This window comes from Oncorhynchus keta, unplaced genomic scaffold (assembly GCF_023373465.1).
Source record: "Oncorhynchus keta strain PuntledgeMale-10-30-2019 unplaced genomic scaffold, Oket_V2 Un_contig_24657_pilon_pilon, whole genome shotgun sequence".
NCBI lineage: Eukaryota > Metazoa > Chordata > Actinopteri > Salmoniformes > Salmonidae > Oncorhynchus > Oncorhynchus keta.
Genome location: NW_026284038.1, coordinates 6,599 through 18,912, shown reverse-complemented (window position 1 = coordinate 18,912; position 12,314 = coordinate 6,599). Strand labels below are relative to the sequence as shown.

The 12,314-nt window shown below is 42.1% G+C and overlaps 1 protein-coding gene across 1 annotated transcript in view; it reads right to left on the bottom strand.

Moving 5' to 3' along the window:
• The window catches only part of LOC118378159 (myosin-11-like), a 41,892-nt gene extending 30,021 nt beyond the window's left edge, over positions 1-11,871 (bottom strand). The window contains 3 exon segments of the mRNA XM_052505838.1: positions 4,013-4,169; positions 4,686-5,090; positions 11,707-11,871. Of these exon segments, the coding sequence (XP_052361798.1) occupies positions 4,013-4,169; positions 4,686-5,030 (502 nt within the window). The 5' untranslated portion in view covers positions 5,031-5,090; positions 11,707-11,871.
• Positions 11,872-12,314: the final 443 nt, after the last annotated feature.

Genomic DNA, 12,314 nt, shown 5'->3' with positions numbered 1-12,314 from the left:
AGGGGTCTGAATACTTTCCTAATGCACTGTAGAAAATAGGGTGCCATATCAGACACTGCCAGGGTTGTTGATAGTCTTGCTCCTCTTAATGTACATGTAGACCCATGGAGAGATCGCCACGGCGACAGGGCGACACCCCCCTAAAGGGTTTGTTTGGACCGTACCATTAGTCATTTAGTCATCTACTCTATTCTGGCGTGGGAAATCCTATCAGTCTGTTAACAATAAAAACTCCCAACACTCCAATCTAAACATAGCGACAGAGTAGACAGCGAGCAATTGACCGTCCATCGTCATAATGTTTACTCACGACCCTGGATGCACACACCCCATAGCTGTAGATGTACACTGACATTTCCTGTGTACATGCAATTAAGTTGGTAGATTCCTACACAAACAACATCAACAGAAAGTATGAGTCATACACTACACTTGAGATGGGCAGCTTTTGTAGGCCCGCTGATAAAAATATAAAATAAGTTGAGTCTGGGTCCAACTTACTGTTGGGAGTTAGAATAGTAGAACACACAAGGTGCAATTTAGAAATGTTGTGCATCTGCATTTTTTTCTTGTTAGGTCAGTCACTGACAGTCAGCCAATGTCAGCAACATTTTTGGGGGTGTTATCTAAACTGCTATCATGGTCTTACTACCGACCGGAGGGCCCCTATTGATTTTCTTAGTCCCTCTCAGTCAGATATCATATTAAAAACATTTCTCTCCACCCTATGACAAAATGAGTAGAATGGCAGGAAATTTTAGGTGTGTATTCAAATATGTTTGTTTTTATGCAAAACTCTATACACTGAGTGTATATACACTGAACAGCTGCTCTTTCCATGACAGACTGATCAGGTGAATCCAAGGTGTTCCTAATATTTGGTAAACTCAGTGTATTTTCATTTTCTAGCTGGAATGGCATGTTCATTTCCTGTATATTTGACTGTGATATGTGGTCACCCAAGATGAATGAACTAAGTTGTTCTGGATAAGAGCATCTGCTAAATGACTAAAATGTTAAATGTACATGTTTTACATACTCATTACTGTATTGATTCATTTTAAATATTGATGTCACAAATGTATCATTTGTACAGTTTTTTTTAAATAAAATGTAGTTAGTTACATTTGTCTTTGTAAAACCTAGCAGTACTATTTATTTCTGAGACTGAGGCAGACAAATATTCTGCAAAAAAACAATTATTTTTCTCTCTGAAATGAAATGTCTCATTGAACAACCCCATGCCATGATTAGACAGTGAAAAAAAACTCATCTCTTTTCATAAGTTCTTTAAGCAATAAAAGCATCCAACATTTCTGAAAATGGATATAGAGTTTTGGAAAGAAACTCTTCATAAGCACGCCTACACATCTAGCATTTTAAAAGATCTTCACAGCTAGACACACTAAAATGCTGTTTTAAATTACTCCACATTTCTCAAAACAGATCAAATAGAGTAACAATCATAGACCAACGTAGATCAAACAGTGAAGAAATAAAAACATCACTGGTAAAAACATTGATTAACTATTTGTTATTCTACTTCAAAGTAGGTATAAACGTGTCAGTGGCTCAATTAAGAAATGTATCCAATGAGGGCTTAACATTCTTGTTGTGTTTTGTTTAACCTCAACCTGCCTTGTTTCCTGTTCACCTGACAGATCCCCCTAGGAGCTGCGTACACACACACAAACTAATGTGTTAATTCTGACTAAGCTGGAATGTCATATGCTATCTGACAAGAACCCACAGAACTGCAGGCAGCTTCTACAGGAATCTGTTGTGTGTGTGTAAATTCAAAGAATGCACACACACAAGCACGGTATCCTGCACGCACACACACAGGCTTAACCTGTGACTTATGAGTGTAAGAAAGTCCATCTAAGATCTAAAGCCAAATGATATAAACATAGGGTTTCAAGTTTATGAAGTTGGAGTGACTGATAAAAAGAGATGATAATCAAGTCAGTGTGTTTGCTCTCCTCTTTGTGATGTATGACTAGAAATGTATCCAGTACTTAAACCGGGTACTACATAAAGGGAACTTGAGCTCGAGTAGGAGTGAGGTCATTGTGTTTCTGCTTGGCCAGCATCACAGGGCTTATTCTAACTTCTCTCATCATGCTGCAGCACTTTGAACAATGGAGAGGGTTGGTTCTTACATCATTTACAATGTGCTTCCAAGGTCATGTTCTGGGAGGACCCCATTGGTCAGAAAATGGACAAAATGAAGTCTAAAAGGAGAGATGGTGTTGTTTTTTTCCCCAAAGAGGTGACTATCTGCTCTTTGACTGCAATGTTATGTTAACTAAAACTCTTTTTAGACTATCGTGCCAACCTGACCCATACTGTGCTGACTCAGATACATTTGTGTCACATTCTTTTCACAACTACCGTAGATGAGTAAGCAGTCCAGTGCGATACGTTTGTCTCAGCTTGGCTCAGTGGTGTAAAACTGGTGAAGAGAACCATGCTGAAGTAGTGACTTGGTAAGGAACGTGGTATGCCAACAAACTTAGCAGAAGAACAGCATCTTTGTGGTTATTGATTTGTTTGAGTGAGTCAGATCTAAGTTTTGTTGATGCATGATAAGGAACACTGTGACTGGCTGAAAAAAAAAAACACTCATAGAAGTGTGATATAACCACAAAGCCCTTGTGAGAACATTATCGCATTTATCTTCGCATAATTGACATGTACTGTCACAAAAGTGATGATCATTTAAATAAACTGTTAACTTTTACTTATAGCTAAAATGTCAAATGTAGAAAAAACAAAAAAGGGTCTGATATCTACAATCTGATTTAATTTACAATAAATTATACAAGTGCTTGAATCAAAGAGGTAAATACAGAAATGTTTGTCTCTGGGAACTTTTGCTTTTGGGCCAAAATGAGTAATTTAAATGGACAGAAATATTGTCAGAAGTTAGCAACTTAAACTATGGAAGTTTATCTTTAATCCTAAAGCAACAGACAGAAAAGGCTAAATGGAGAGCACATTTTATTGAAGATTCGGACAGGAACTGTCTTCCCACTTCCTGTCCTCCATCTCTCTAAAGCCAGATGTCAGTAGGCTCCTCTGAAAATCCCCCAGAATTCTTATAAAACCCTTGGGGTCAACGAGGTCCGCATGACCCCTGACACCACATAACAAAGCCTTGTGGGAAACACTGAGTTGTCCACATCAGGATATTAGCCTCTTGTTCCCTCTCAGTCTTAGCACTGTAGGGGCTAGCCAAGAGCAGTTTTATGCAGTTTCACAGCCCACATACTTCAGAGAGGTTTTTGACCAGAGGGCATTGATAGAGCGTGTAAGGCTATAGTATATTTAAGCAATAAGGCATCTCGGGTATATGGCCCATGTGCATTATAAACTGGTTGGATCGAGCCCTGAATGCTGATTGGCTCACAGCCGTGGTATATCAGACCATATACCACGGGTATGACAAAACATGTATTTTTAGTGCTCTAATTATGTTGGCAACCAGTTTATAATAGCAATAAGGCACCTCAGGGTTTGTGATATATTGGCCATTTTACCACCCCTCCTCAGGCCTTATTGCTTAATTATATCTCTGCAGTATTCTGCACTGCAGTTTGGCTGCTGCTGAGTTGATAAAATATTGTACCTTTTGAAGAGTATTGAAGAGCTAGCTATCGTTGAGTTATTGAACATTTTGTTTTGTTGGTTTGTTGACCTAAAGACAGCTGACACAAGACTGTTGCAATCACTATTTTGCAGCAGCTGATATTATACAAACCACTTTTAATTCTCCCAAGATAGTAGCTAGCTAGATAGGAAGAATGGCTGTGGTGAGATACCATGGCCCTCAAGCAGGGTTGGGATCAAAATCAAATGTCATTCATTTCAGTCAATTCAGCAGGTAAACTGAAATTCCAAACACTTCATTTCAGTCAATTGATGGACTGAATTGGATCGACGCCAACCCTGCCTTCCCAGGCAAAAAGCTACAGTATCAGGAAGAGGTAACTATGAACAATGAACCTACCTTGCATCATGTTTCTGTAGGCATTGTCAGTGATGGAGTAGATGTGAGGGGGAACTTCGTGGCGTTTCTTCCCTTTGTATATCTCAATGATTTTCTCAGAGTAGATGGGCAGCATCTTGTATGGGTTCACCACTACACAGAACAGGCCAGAATATGTCTGCAGAGAGAAAACAAGGATGAGCAGGGTTATTATTACGCAATAAGGCACCTCTGTGGGTTGTGGTATATGGCCAATATACCACGGCTGTCAGCCAATCAGCATTTAGGGCTCGAACCACGCCATTTATTATTGAAAATAAGCCAACATGATTATTCTACACTTATTAAATTGCTGTGTTTGAAATTACATGTGTATCACAGTCCTTTTTGCTGGTAGCAAGGACCTCTTTCTAAGGTTGTGAAGACTAAGTATTATTTTGAGTATTTATGAGTCTGTGTGCTTCTACGACCATATATTCTCATGTAGGTGGGCCTATCCCACTGGCCACACACTGGTTGAATCAACGTTGTTTCCACATCATTTCAAGGAAATTAAGTTTGAACCAAAGTGGAATGGACATTGAATTGACATCTGTCCCAGTGGGACAGAATTCATTTACCTCAGGTTGTGTAGAGTGTGTACTGTACAAGTATGACTGTGTGTATCTGTGTGAAAGTAGAGAGTGTAACTCACATAGATGAGCCCGGAGAAGTACCTCTCCCGGATGTTGTGCAGCACAGACGCCTCGTTCAGGCAGGTGAGCTCAGCCATGTCCTCCACCTTACTGAACTTGGGAGGGTTCATTTTCTGGATATCATCCTTATTCACCGTCACCTTCTTCCCGTTGTCGGCCAGCTCTACCAGACACTCGTCCCCGTGCTCCTCCTTGACGCTCGCCGCCTCGAAGCCATTCTTCTCAGAGGGGATCCACACCAGCTTCTTGGCTGACCAGTCGGCCTGGGCCATGGGACTGTTGATGAAGTCCTTGTCCAGGAAGAGGAACTTCTCGTCCTCAGTCATCTGTTTTTTATTAGCCATCTTGGTGGTCGGTGGAGGATCTTGGGTCTTTTAAGATCTTCTGTCTTTTGGGGGGGCCAGCTGGAGATTGGGATAGAGATAAGGGGAGGGGGGGAGAGAGAGAAGACATTTTCAAATGTTAAAAGACTGGGTTGGATTGACTTGGTTTGGTTTATGTGTTTATGGTTTGGCTAGTCATTGACTCTGAGAGAAGGGTTATGGGTCTGGGTCGTGCACAGCAACCACAAGGTCAGGGGTCAGTGGTATAGCTCCATAAATTGCATGATTCTTTCTGTAAATACTTTCTCACACAGAAAACTCTTCAGTCCAGCACTTCCAAAACATACTCAAGGAGTTATTAACTAAATGGTGTACGAGTCAGACACTACATATACACTCTCCTACCACTGCCAGCCATATGTCCACAGAAGGCATGGACACTCAAAGGGTTAACATTTCTTCATCCATCCAGAAACTCCCAGAATACAGTAATCCCCCCCCCCTCTTCGGGTTTAGCCTCCCACACACACAAACACAAGCCACAAGGGAAACTACAACCATTACAGTGCCTAGTTTAGATATGAAGATAGACTCTGGGAAACGAGTTCTAAGTAACTGTACCATATGCGATAAGGACTTACATCGATCTTCTCATCTCGTGTATTGTAGGTACTATACACTTTTACAAGTGAGGGGTTTACCCATACCCTAATCAGAATAAAAAAATGCTCCAACAACAATAAAGTCCATTTTTTTCTTTCCCCCTCTCTCCTGTGCAGCACCGTCCACTACATTGCAGTCCCGTGCTGTGATGCCCATATATGGCCTGCTTCTCTGGAGCAGGCCTTTCGATGGACCTAAACAGCCAGGCAAGTTCAACTCCCAAACAAAGCCCTTATAGGGAAGAGTATGTCTACAGCTGGTCCACGCAATTTGGAGTTTACGCCAAAATGATAACACAAAATGATAACACTGCTGGGCTCTGAGTCAGAGGAAGTGCAGGTGCAGCTCGGCAAACTTGCTAGGCTGGAATGCATTACTGTAATCTTGTTCAACTGGTTTAACACCCTAATATCAAATCAAAATCAAATCAAATTTTATTTGTCACATACACATGGTTAGCAGATGTTAATGCAGTGGTCCTTCTAGTTCCAATGCAGTGATAACCAACTGTAATCTAACTAACAATTCCAAAACTACTGTCTTATACACAGTGTAAGGGGATAAAGAATATGTACATAAGGATATATGAATGAGTGATGTGAGAATGAGATGGTATGTACAGTATATACATATGAGATGATTATGTAGACAAAGTAAACAAAGTGGCATAGTTAAAGTGGCTGGGCCCTGATGTCAGTATATACGTATGCTATGAGATGAATAATGTAGGAAAGTAACATTATATAAGGTAGCATTGTTTAAAGTGGCTAGTGATATATTTACATAATTTCCCATCAATCCCATTATTAAAGTGGCTGAGTTGTCAGTGTCAATGACAGTTCAGCAGCCACTAATGTTAGTGGTGGCTGTTTAACAGTCTGATGGCCTTGAGATAGAAGCTGTTTATCATTCAGTGCTGTTATGATATGAACAGGCAGTGGTACCTGATGAATGGCCTTCCTGTAACATGACTGGAGGGCAGGTAGTTTGCCCCCGGTGATTGCCCTCTGGAGAGCCTTAAGGTTGAGGGCGGAGCAGTTGCCGTAAGGCGGTGATACAGCCCGCCAGGATGCTTTTGTGCATCTGTAGAAGTTTGTGAGTGCTTTTGGTGACAGCCGAATTTCTTCAGCCTCCTGAGGTTGAAGAGGCGCTGCTGCGCCTTCTTCATAATAGTTATATGTACAAGAGTTTGTGAGTGCTTTGGTGACTGTGTGGAGGTTGAAGACCAATTCTCCTGTGATGCTGTATGCCGAGGAACTTAAGTTTGTCTGTGATGTGTATGCCAGGAACTTAAAACTTGCTACCCTCTCCACTACTGTTCCATCGATGTGGATAGGGGGTGTTCCCTCTGATGTTTCCTGAAGTCCACAATCATCTCCTTAGTTTTGTTGACGTTGAGTGTGAGGTATTTTCCTGACTGAATGAGGGCCCTCAGTTGGTAATGGTTTGGTCCGCAAACTTGATGATTGAGTTGGGCGTGCGTCAAACATCTGATTTCATGGGGCGGCCCGTCAGGAAGTCCAGTGGTTGCACAGGGCTCCTCGAGCTTGATGAGGGAGGGTAGGTGTTGAATGCCGAGCTGTAGTCCAGCATTCTCACATAGGTATTCCTCTTGTCCAGGTGGGTTAGGGCAGTGTGCAGTGTGGTTGAGATTGCATCGTCACCTATTTGGGCAAATGGAGTGGGTCTAGGGTGTCAGGTAGGGTGGAGGTGATATGGTGACTAGTCTCTCAAAGCACTTCATGATGACGGAAGTGAGTGTGGGCGGTAGTCGTTTAGCTCAGTTACCTTAGCTTTCTTGGGAACAGGAACAATGGTGGCCCTCTTGAAGCATGTGGGAACAGCAGACTGGTATAGGATTGATTGAATATGTCCGTAAACACACCGGCCAGCTGGTCTGCGCATGCTCTGAGGGCGCGGCTGGGTATGCCGTCTAGGCCTGCAGCCTTGCGAGGGTTAACACGTTTAAATGTCTTACTCACCTCGGCTGCAGTGAAGGAGAGACCGCATGTTTTCGTTGCAGCCTGTATTGTCCTCAAAGCGGGCAAAAAAGTTATTTAGTCTGCCTGGGAGCAAGACATCCTGGTCCGTGACTGGGCTGGGTTTCTTCTTGTAGTCCGTGATTGACTGTAGACCCTGCCACATGCCTCTTGTGTCTGAGCCATTGAATTGAAACACCAACGGGTCAGTGGAGGCTGCTGAGGGGAGGACGGCTCATAATAATAGCTGGAATGAAATCAATGGAATGGTATCAAACATGTGATTTTCATGTGGTTGACACCATTGCATGGACTCCATTCCGGGCCTGACTATGAGCCATCCTCCCCTCAGCAGCCTCCACTGCAATGGATCCAGATCAATAGTACTACAGTATCTAAAGGATTCTGACATACTTTATCTTTTAAATTGCAATCAGACTATGCAGACATAGGACATAACTAATGATAAATCTTGACCTTTGTACTGGTAAATCAATCTACACTTGTTTGATAAGATTCAGACTATAATAAATTGCACTACATCATGGAGTCCCTGCACCCATCATTCCTATCCAGCCCAGTCACAGTTACAGACTGGCATGCTCTTACTAGGACTAGAAATGGGAACTATGCGAACAAGTCACAAGTCCTCCTGGGAAAGATTGTCACTGTGTCCCCTGGGACCAGCCAGAGCCAAACTACCCACAAAAGCATAAATATCCACTTAGCCAGAGTGAAACATTTTTTTTTTTTTTTTAGGAAAAAGGACATTGCTTATTTGGAATAGGACAATGGTTGTAGAGCACAGCACAGAATGAACTGGGGCCGTACTAATACACAACCCCATGCAGCTCTAACACAGTAGTCCAAGGTTGTGTATGAAGAGGAGACATTACAGCTGATTCCAGTATGAACTATTTCCTTTACTGACTGAGGATAAGTGGACTTTTCCTGACACTCCCCTCCAGTACTGTCACTGTAGATGCAGCAAGACAAGTGTCATCACTCTTGAACTTTTCTGCACCTCTCAAACATTCAGACCTTAGACCTCACTATTTTTATATCTACCTTCTCGCTTATCCCTAAAATCCTTAACATTTCAGCCCTTTCCTTCCCTTCTTGTCGTGTCAACGCATGGTCAGTGGTTCCTCACCCCCTTCTCCCCGTCTCTCTCGCTCTTCATCTTGTTGTGTCAACGCGTGCTCACCTTTGTTCTCAGCCAGCATACACTGAGGACAGCTGTCTGAGTAGGGGGCTGACAGGGTGGCATTTTGCCAGCCTGGGTAGAGACTATAAGACCGTACTTGAAGAGCATGATAGGGAGGGAAAATGAGGAGGGAGGATGAGGAGAGGAGTCTCAGAAGATTCTGTTTGTCAATACTGTCAGGAGAATGAGGGGCAGAGGAAACCAGGGTAGAGAAGAGAGGAGCAGGAGGAGATGAGGAAGGGGAGGGTACAGTAAAATTATGGTGAAATTCTCAGTAGCAAAGTTGGTCTTTCCAGGAAGCAAAGCCAGAAGATAAGGAATCACTTCATGTATCATCAGATAAGAACTCATTGATTGTCATATCTAACCCTGGTATCTAGTACACTACAGCAATGTACAGCAAATACCTGAAGGAGTGATTGAGTCCTTGATACTGCTGATCTTTAAACAGAGGCAAATGTCCAACTCATCACAGAATAGTATATAGAGATTGGCAGGAACCATTTGAATTAAATAGTGGAACATCCTGTGGTCTTGCACACACATCTACTGACCCACTAAGTTCCAAATAAACCACTGTTTAAATTATTTGTGTATGAATGGGCTGGTTGCCCAGGAGAACACTTGACCTTTCTATTTGCAGGGGATGAATGGTGACCCCTGGGCCTGTGAAAGGCTTTACCCTCTCCCTCATCATTCCATCCCTTCCCTGATTCCTGGCTTCATTGCAAAAACTAATTTCTTAATAGTTACTGTACTGTTACTAAACACTATCATCAAGCCTTGACGACTCAAATGGATTGCACTCAGCTATGCCAGGATAAGAGTTGGGCCTAATAAAGGTAATTCTCCCAAACTATCACAGTATCTAACACATTCACTACTCTGGTATATCGGCTGGTATACTGTGTCAATTAACACTAAGGCCCTGATTTTCTTGCCTGATGACTCAAACTCTGCTCTATGTTCACTACATACTTCAGTCTGACACTGCCATCATTGAAGTTGTTTGTGGTGATGTCAAAGTGAGGCGTGTTGGACAAAACAAAGTAATCAGCAATAAGATCATTTCTAACCAATCAGAGTATCAAAGTCAATTAAAAAAGTCTAAAAGCAGTCGGGTTTCTGGGACCAATCAGAACAGTTAGAATGTGTTTGTGTTCTAGAACTTGTCAGGGAAGTACTCAGATCCAGACTCATTGTGGAGAGGAAAAAACGTAGTGTTTGGCAGGAGCAAGGAGTTTGGGTAGCCAGGCAGCTGATTTGCTGCGCTCTGAGTCCTGATGAACTGCAATAGCCCCACATGTAAATACAGACAGTTATCCTTAAAACTGGGTGTAATGATATCTGATTCAAATAGATTTGCATGCTGAGGTATGTGATGATGAATAAACAACACTCCAATCCAGTACATCCAAATAAAAACATAAAAGCCAGGTCCTGTAACATTGAAGAAGAATGAAGCCTATGAACTCACAGTTGTGTTAGGTCATTTAAATGCAATTAAGGTTAATGTTGTAACTACCTGCCCAGAGATAGTCAGAGTACCATGCATTTCAGTCTGGGGTTCTACTGCTATGGTGTCTCACGTGCTGCTTACTCCAAACACCTCTTTCTTATTAGGCAGTTTGGCTGTTCTCCACCTCTAAAAGCATCTGCCTTTATTTTCTCCTGATAGACCTTCTGACCATGTTGTTTTCACTTGTGCCTTAGAACAGTGCTTTATTTCACCAAAAAAAACTTGGCTGAAAGTCTGGTTGAAAATATCATTTCGATGATGCTGCAGGCTCTCTGTGGTGGATCGACAAAGGCCGTCAAAATGAATCTTCAAAGTCAACCAGAGACAAGATAGCTGAGAGGTAACAAAGTCCTCAGACTGAGATAGAAAACCACATGCTTGCTTTACTCAAACTCCCATGGAGCATAATCATACGATAACCACTTCTCCTGTCAGCAAACTACGAGGTTGTGTTTCAACATCAGGTCAACCTCAGCAACTATGATGACGACCCCAATGTCGTTCTGCTCAGTCAGACATTTTCCAGTTTGATGCTGGTTTGTGTCGCTGCAAACTGGAGAGGATACGACTCTCACAAGTGACAAGTCTACCCTGAGCCACCACACCGCAAAGTTCGGCATCGAGACAGACAGCTAGCTTTAAACTACCATATTAGGAGAACAGGAAACACCCTGGTTAGCGTTCAGCCGTCTTCTTTCAGATATACAAAGTAAACTTCCCCTTACTTCCTATAACCTATGGCAGTCAAGCTGTTATTCCAAGCTGTTACAGTATAAATATGTATAGATAGCATTACTGGTTAGTGTATAGAAAACATGGTAAAGAAAGGCATTGTTAGGCTGTTGTGCTGCACTAGCACTGATAAAGGGAAGAATTCGCTGATAAAGATGGCAAACATAAAAAGGTCAGACTCTAACCACAGCATCATACGACTGCATCAGACAGGTGTCAGCACAGCAGTTACATTGTATCGGCTACCACCGATAGGCATTTCTTCTGGGGTGATTTGGCTTGTTCTGCATTTACATTAGAGTCATGCAAAACAGCTGTCAAAAGCATGCAATTGTAACAGAGATTAACAGTGATAATTGATAACCGATATCTATTTGATGGTCATTTTGCTCAGTAATAAATGCAGTGTGTGAAACCTAAAACACATGAATTACAATATAGGGTACATATGATAAACAAAAATGTCAGTTTCAAGAGCCACAATCAATGTCGCTAAGCGTGCGTAATTAAAGGTGCGCGCAAAACAACAAGTGCACTCTCATTCTCTCAACTTGTTTAAAAGTAAAACAATGGCCTTGCATAAAATAAATGACTTACAAGTTTGATGAATTCGAATCAGCAGGGGGGATTTGGAAAATTATGGTTTGGAGCGTCCTGCGGTCGACAGGGTAGCCTACTCCAAAGACGAACAGTCCAAATGACCCTGGTAATTACCTCGCTTTACCATTTAAACCACGGGGGTGGAGTCGCACGCGCAGACCCTCCTCTCTCTGATCTGACAGCATAAAAACATCAAATTCTACCGCAGAGCGCGAAAGTACTGTCCAAGACGGTACTGTTTGAAAACTCAGTGGTACTGTCGTGTACACAGCGTGCTTGACGCTGAAAAGCAGAACGAATTGCAATTTGGCTGCGCGTATTTTAATTTGACGCGGACACACTTTATAGTAATGTGGTATGCATAGTATACTTTAGTCTCTCTTCATATTAATTTTCTTTCAGTGAGTTAATGGTACTAATTTAATATTATACCTTCATAGAAACTGTTGAATATGTGGGTGATGAGTCATCCAAGGACTATATGACCCTCCTATGGACCTACTGTGAGAATATTGCCCCAAGGATGCAACAACATCTATAGTAAACAGTGGTTAACAGTGTCATTTGTCTGTTTTTAAGGATGATGTTTAGGATCGACACTGTTA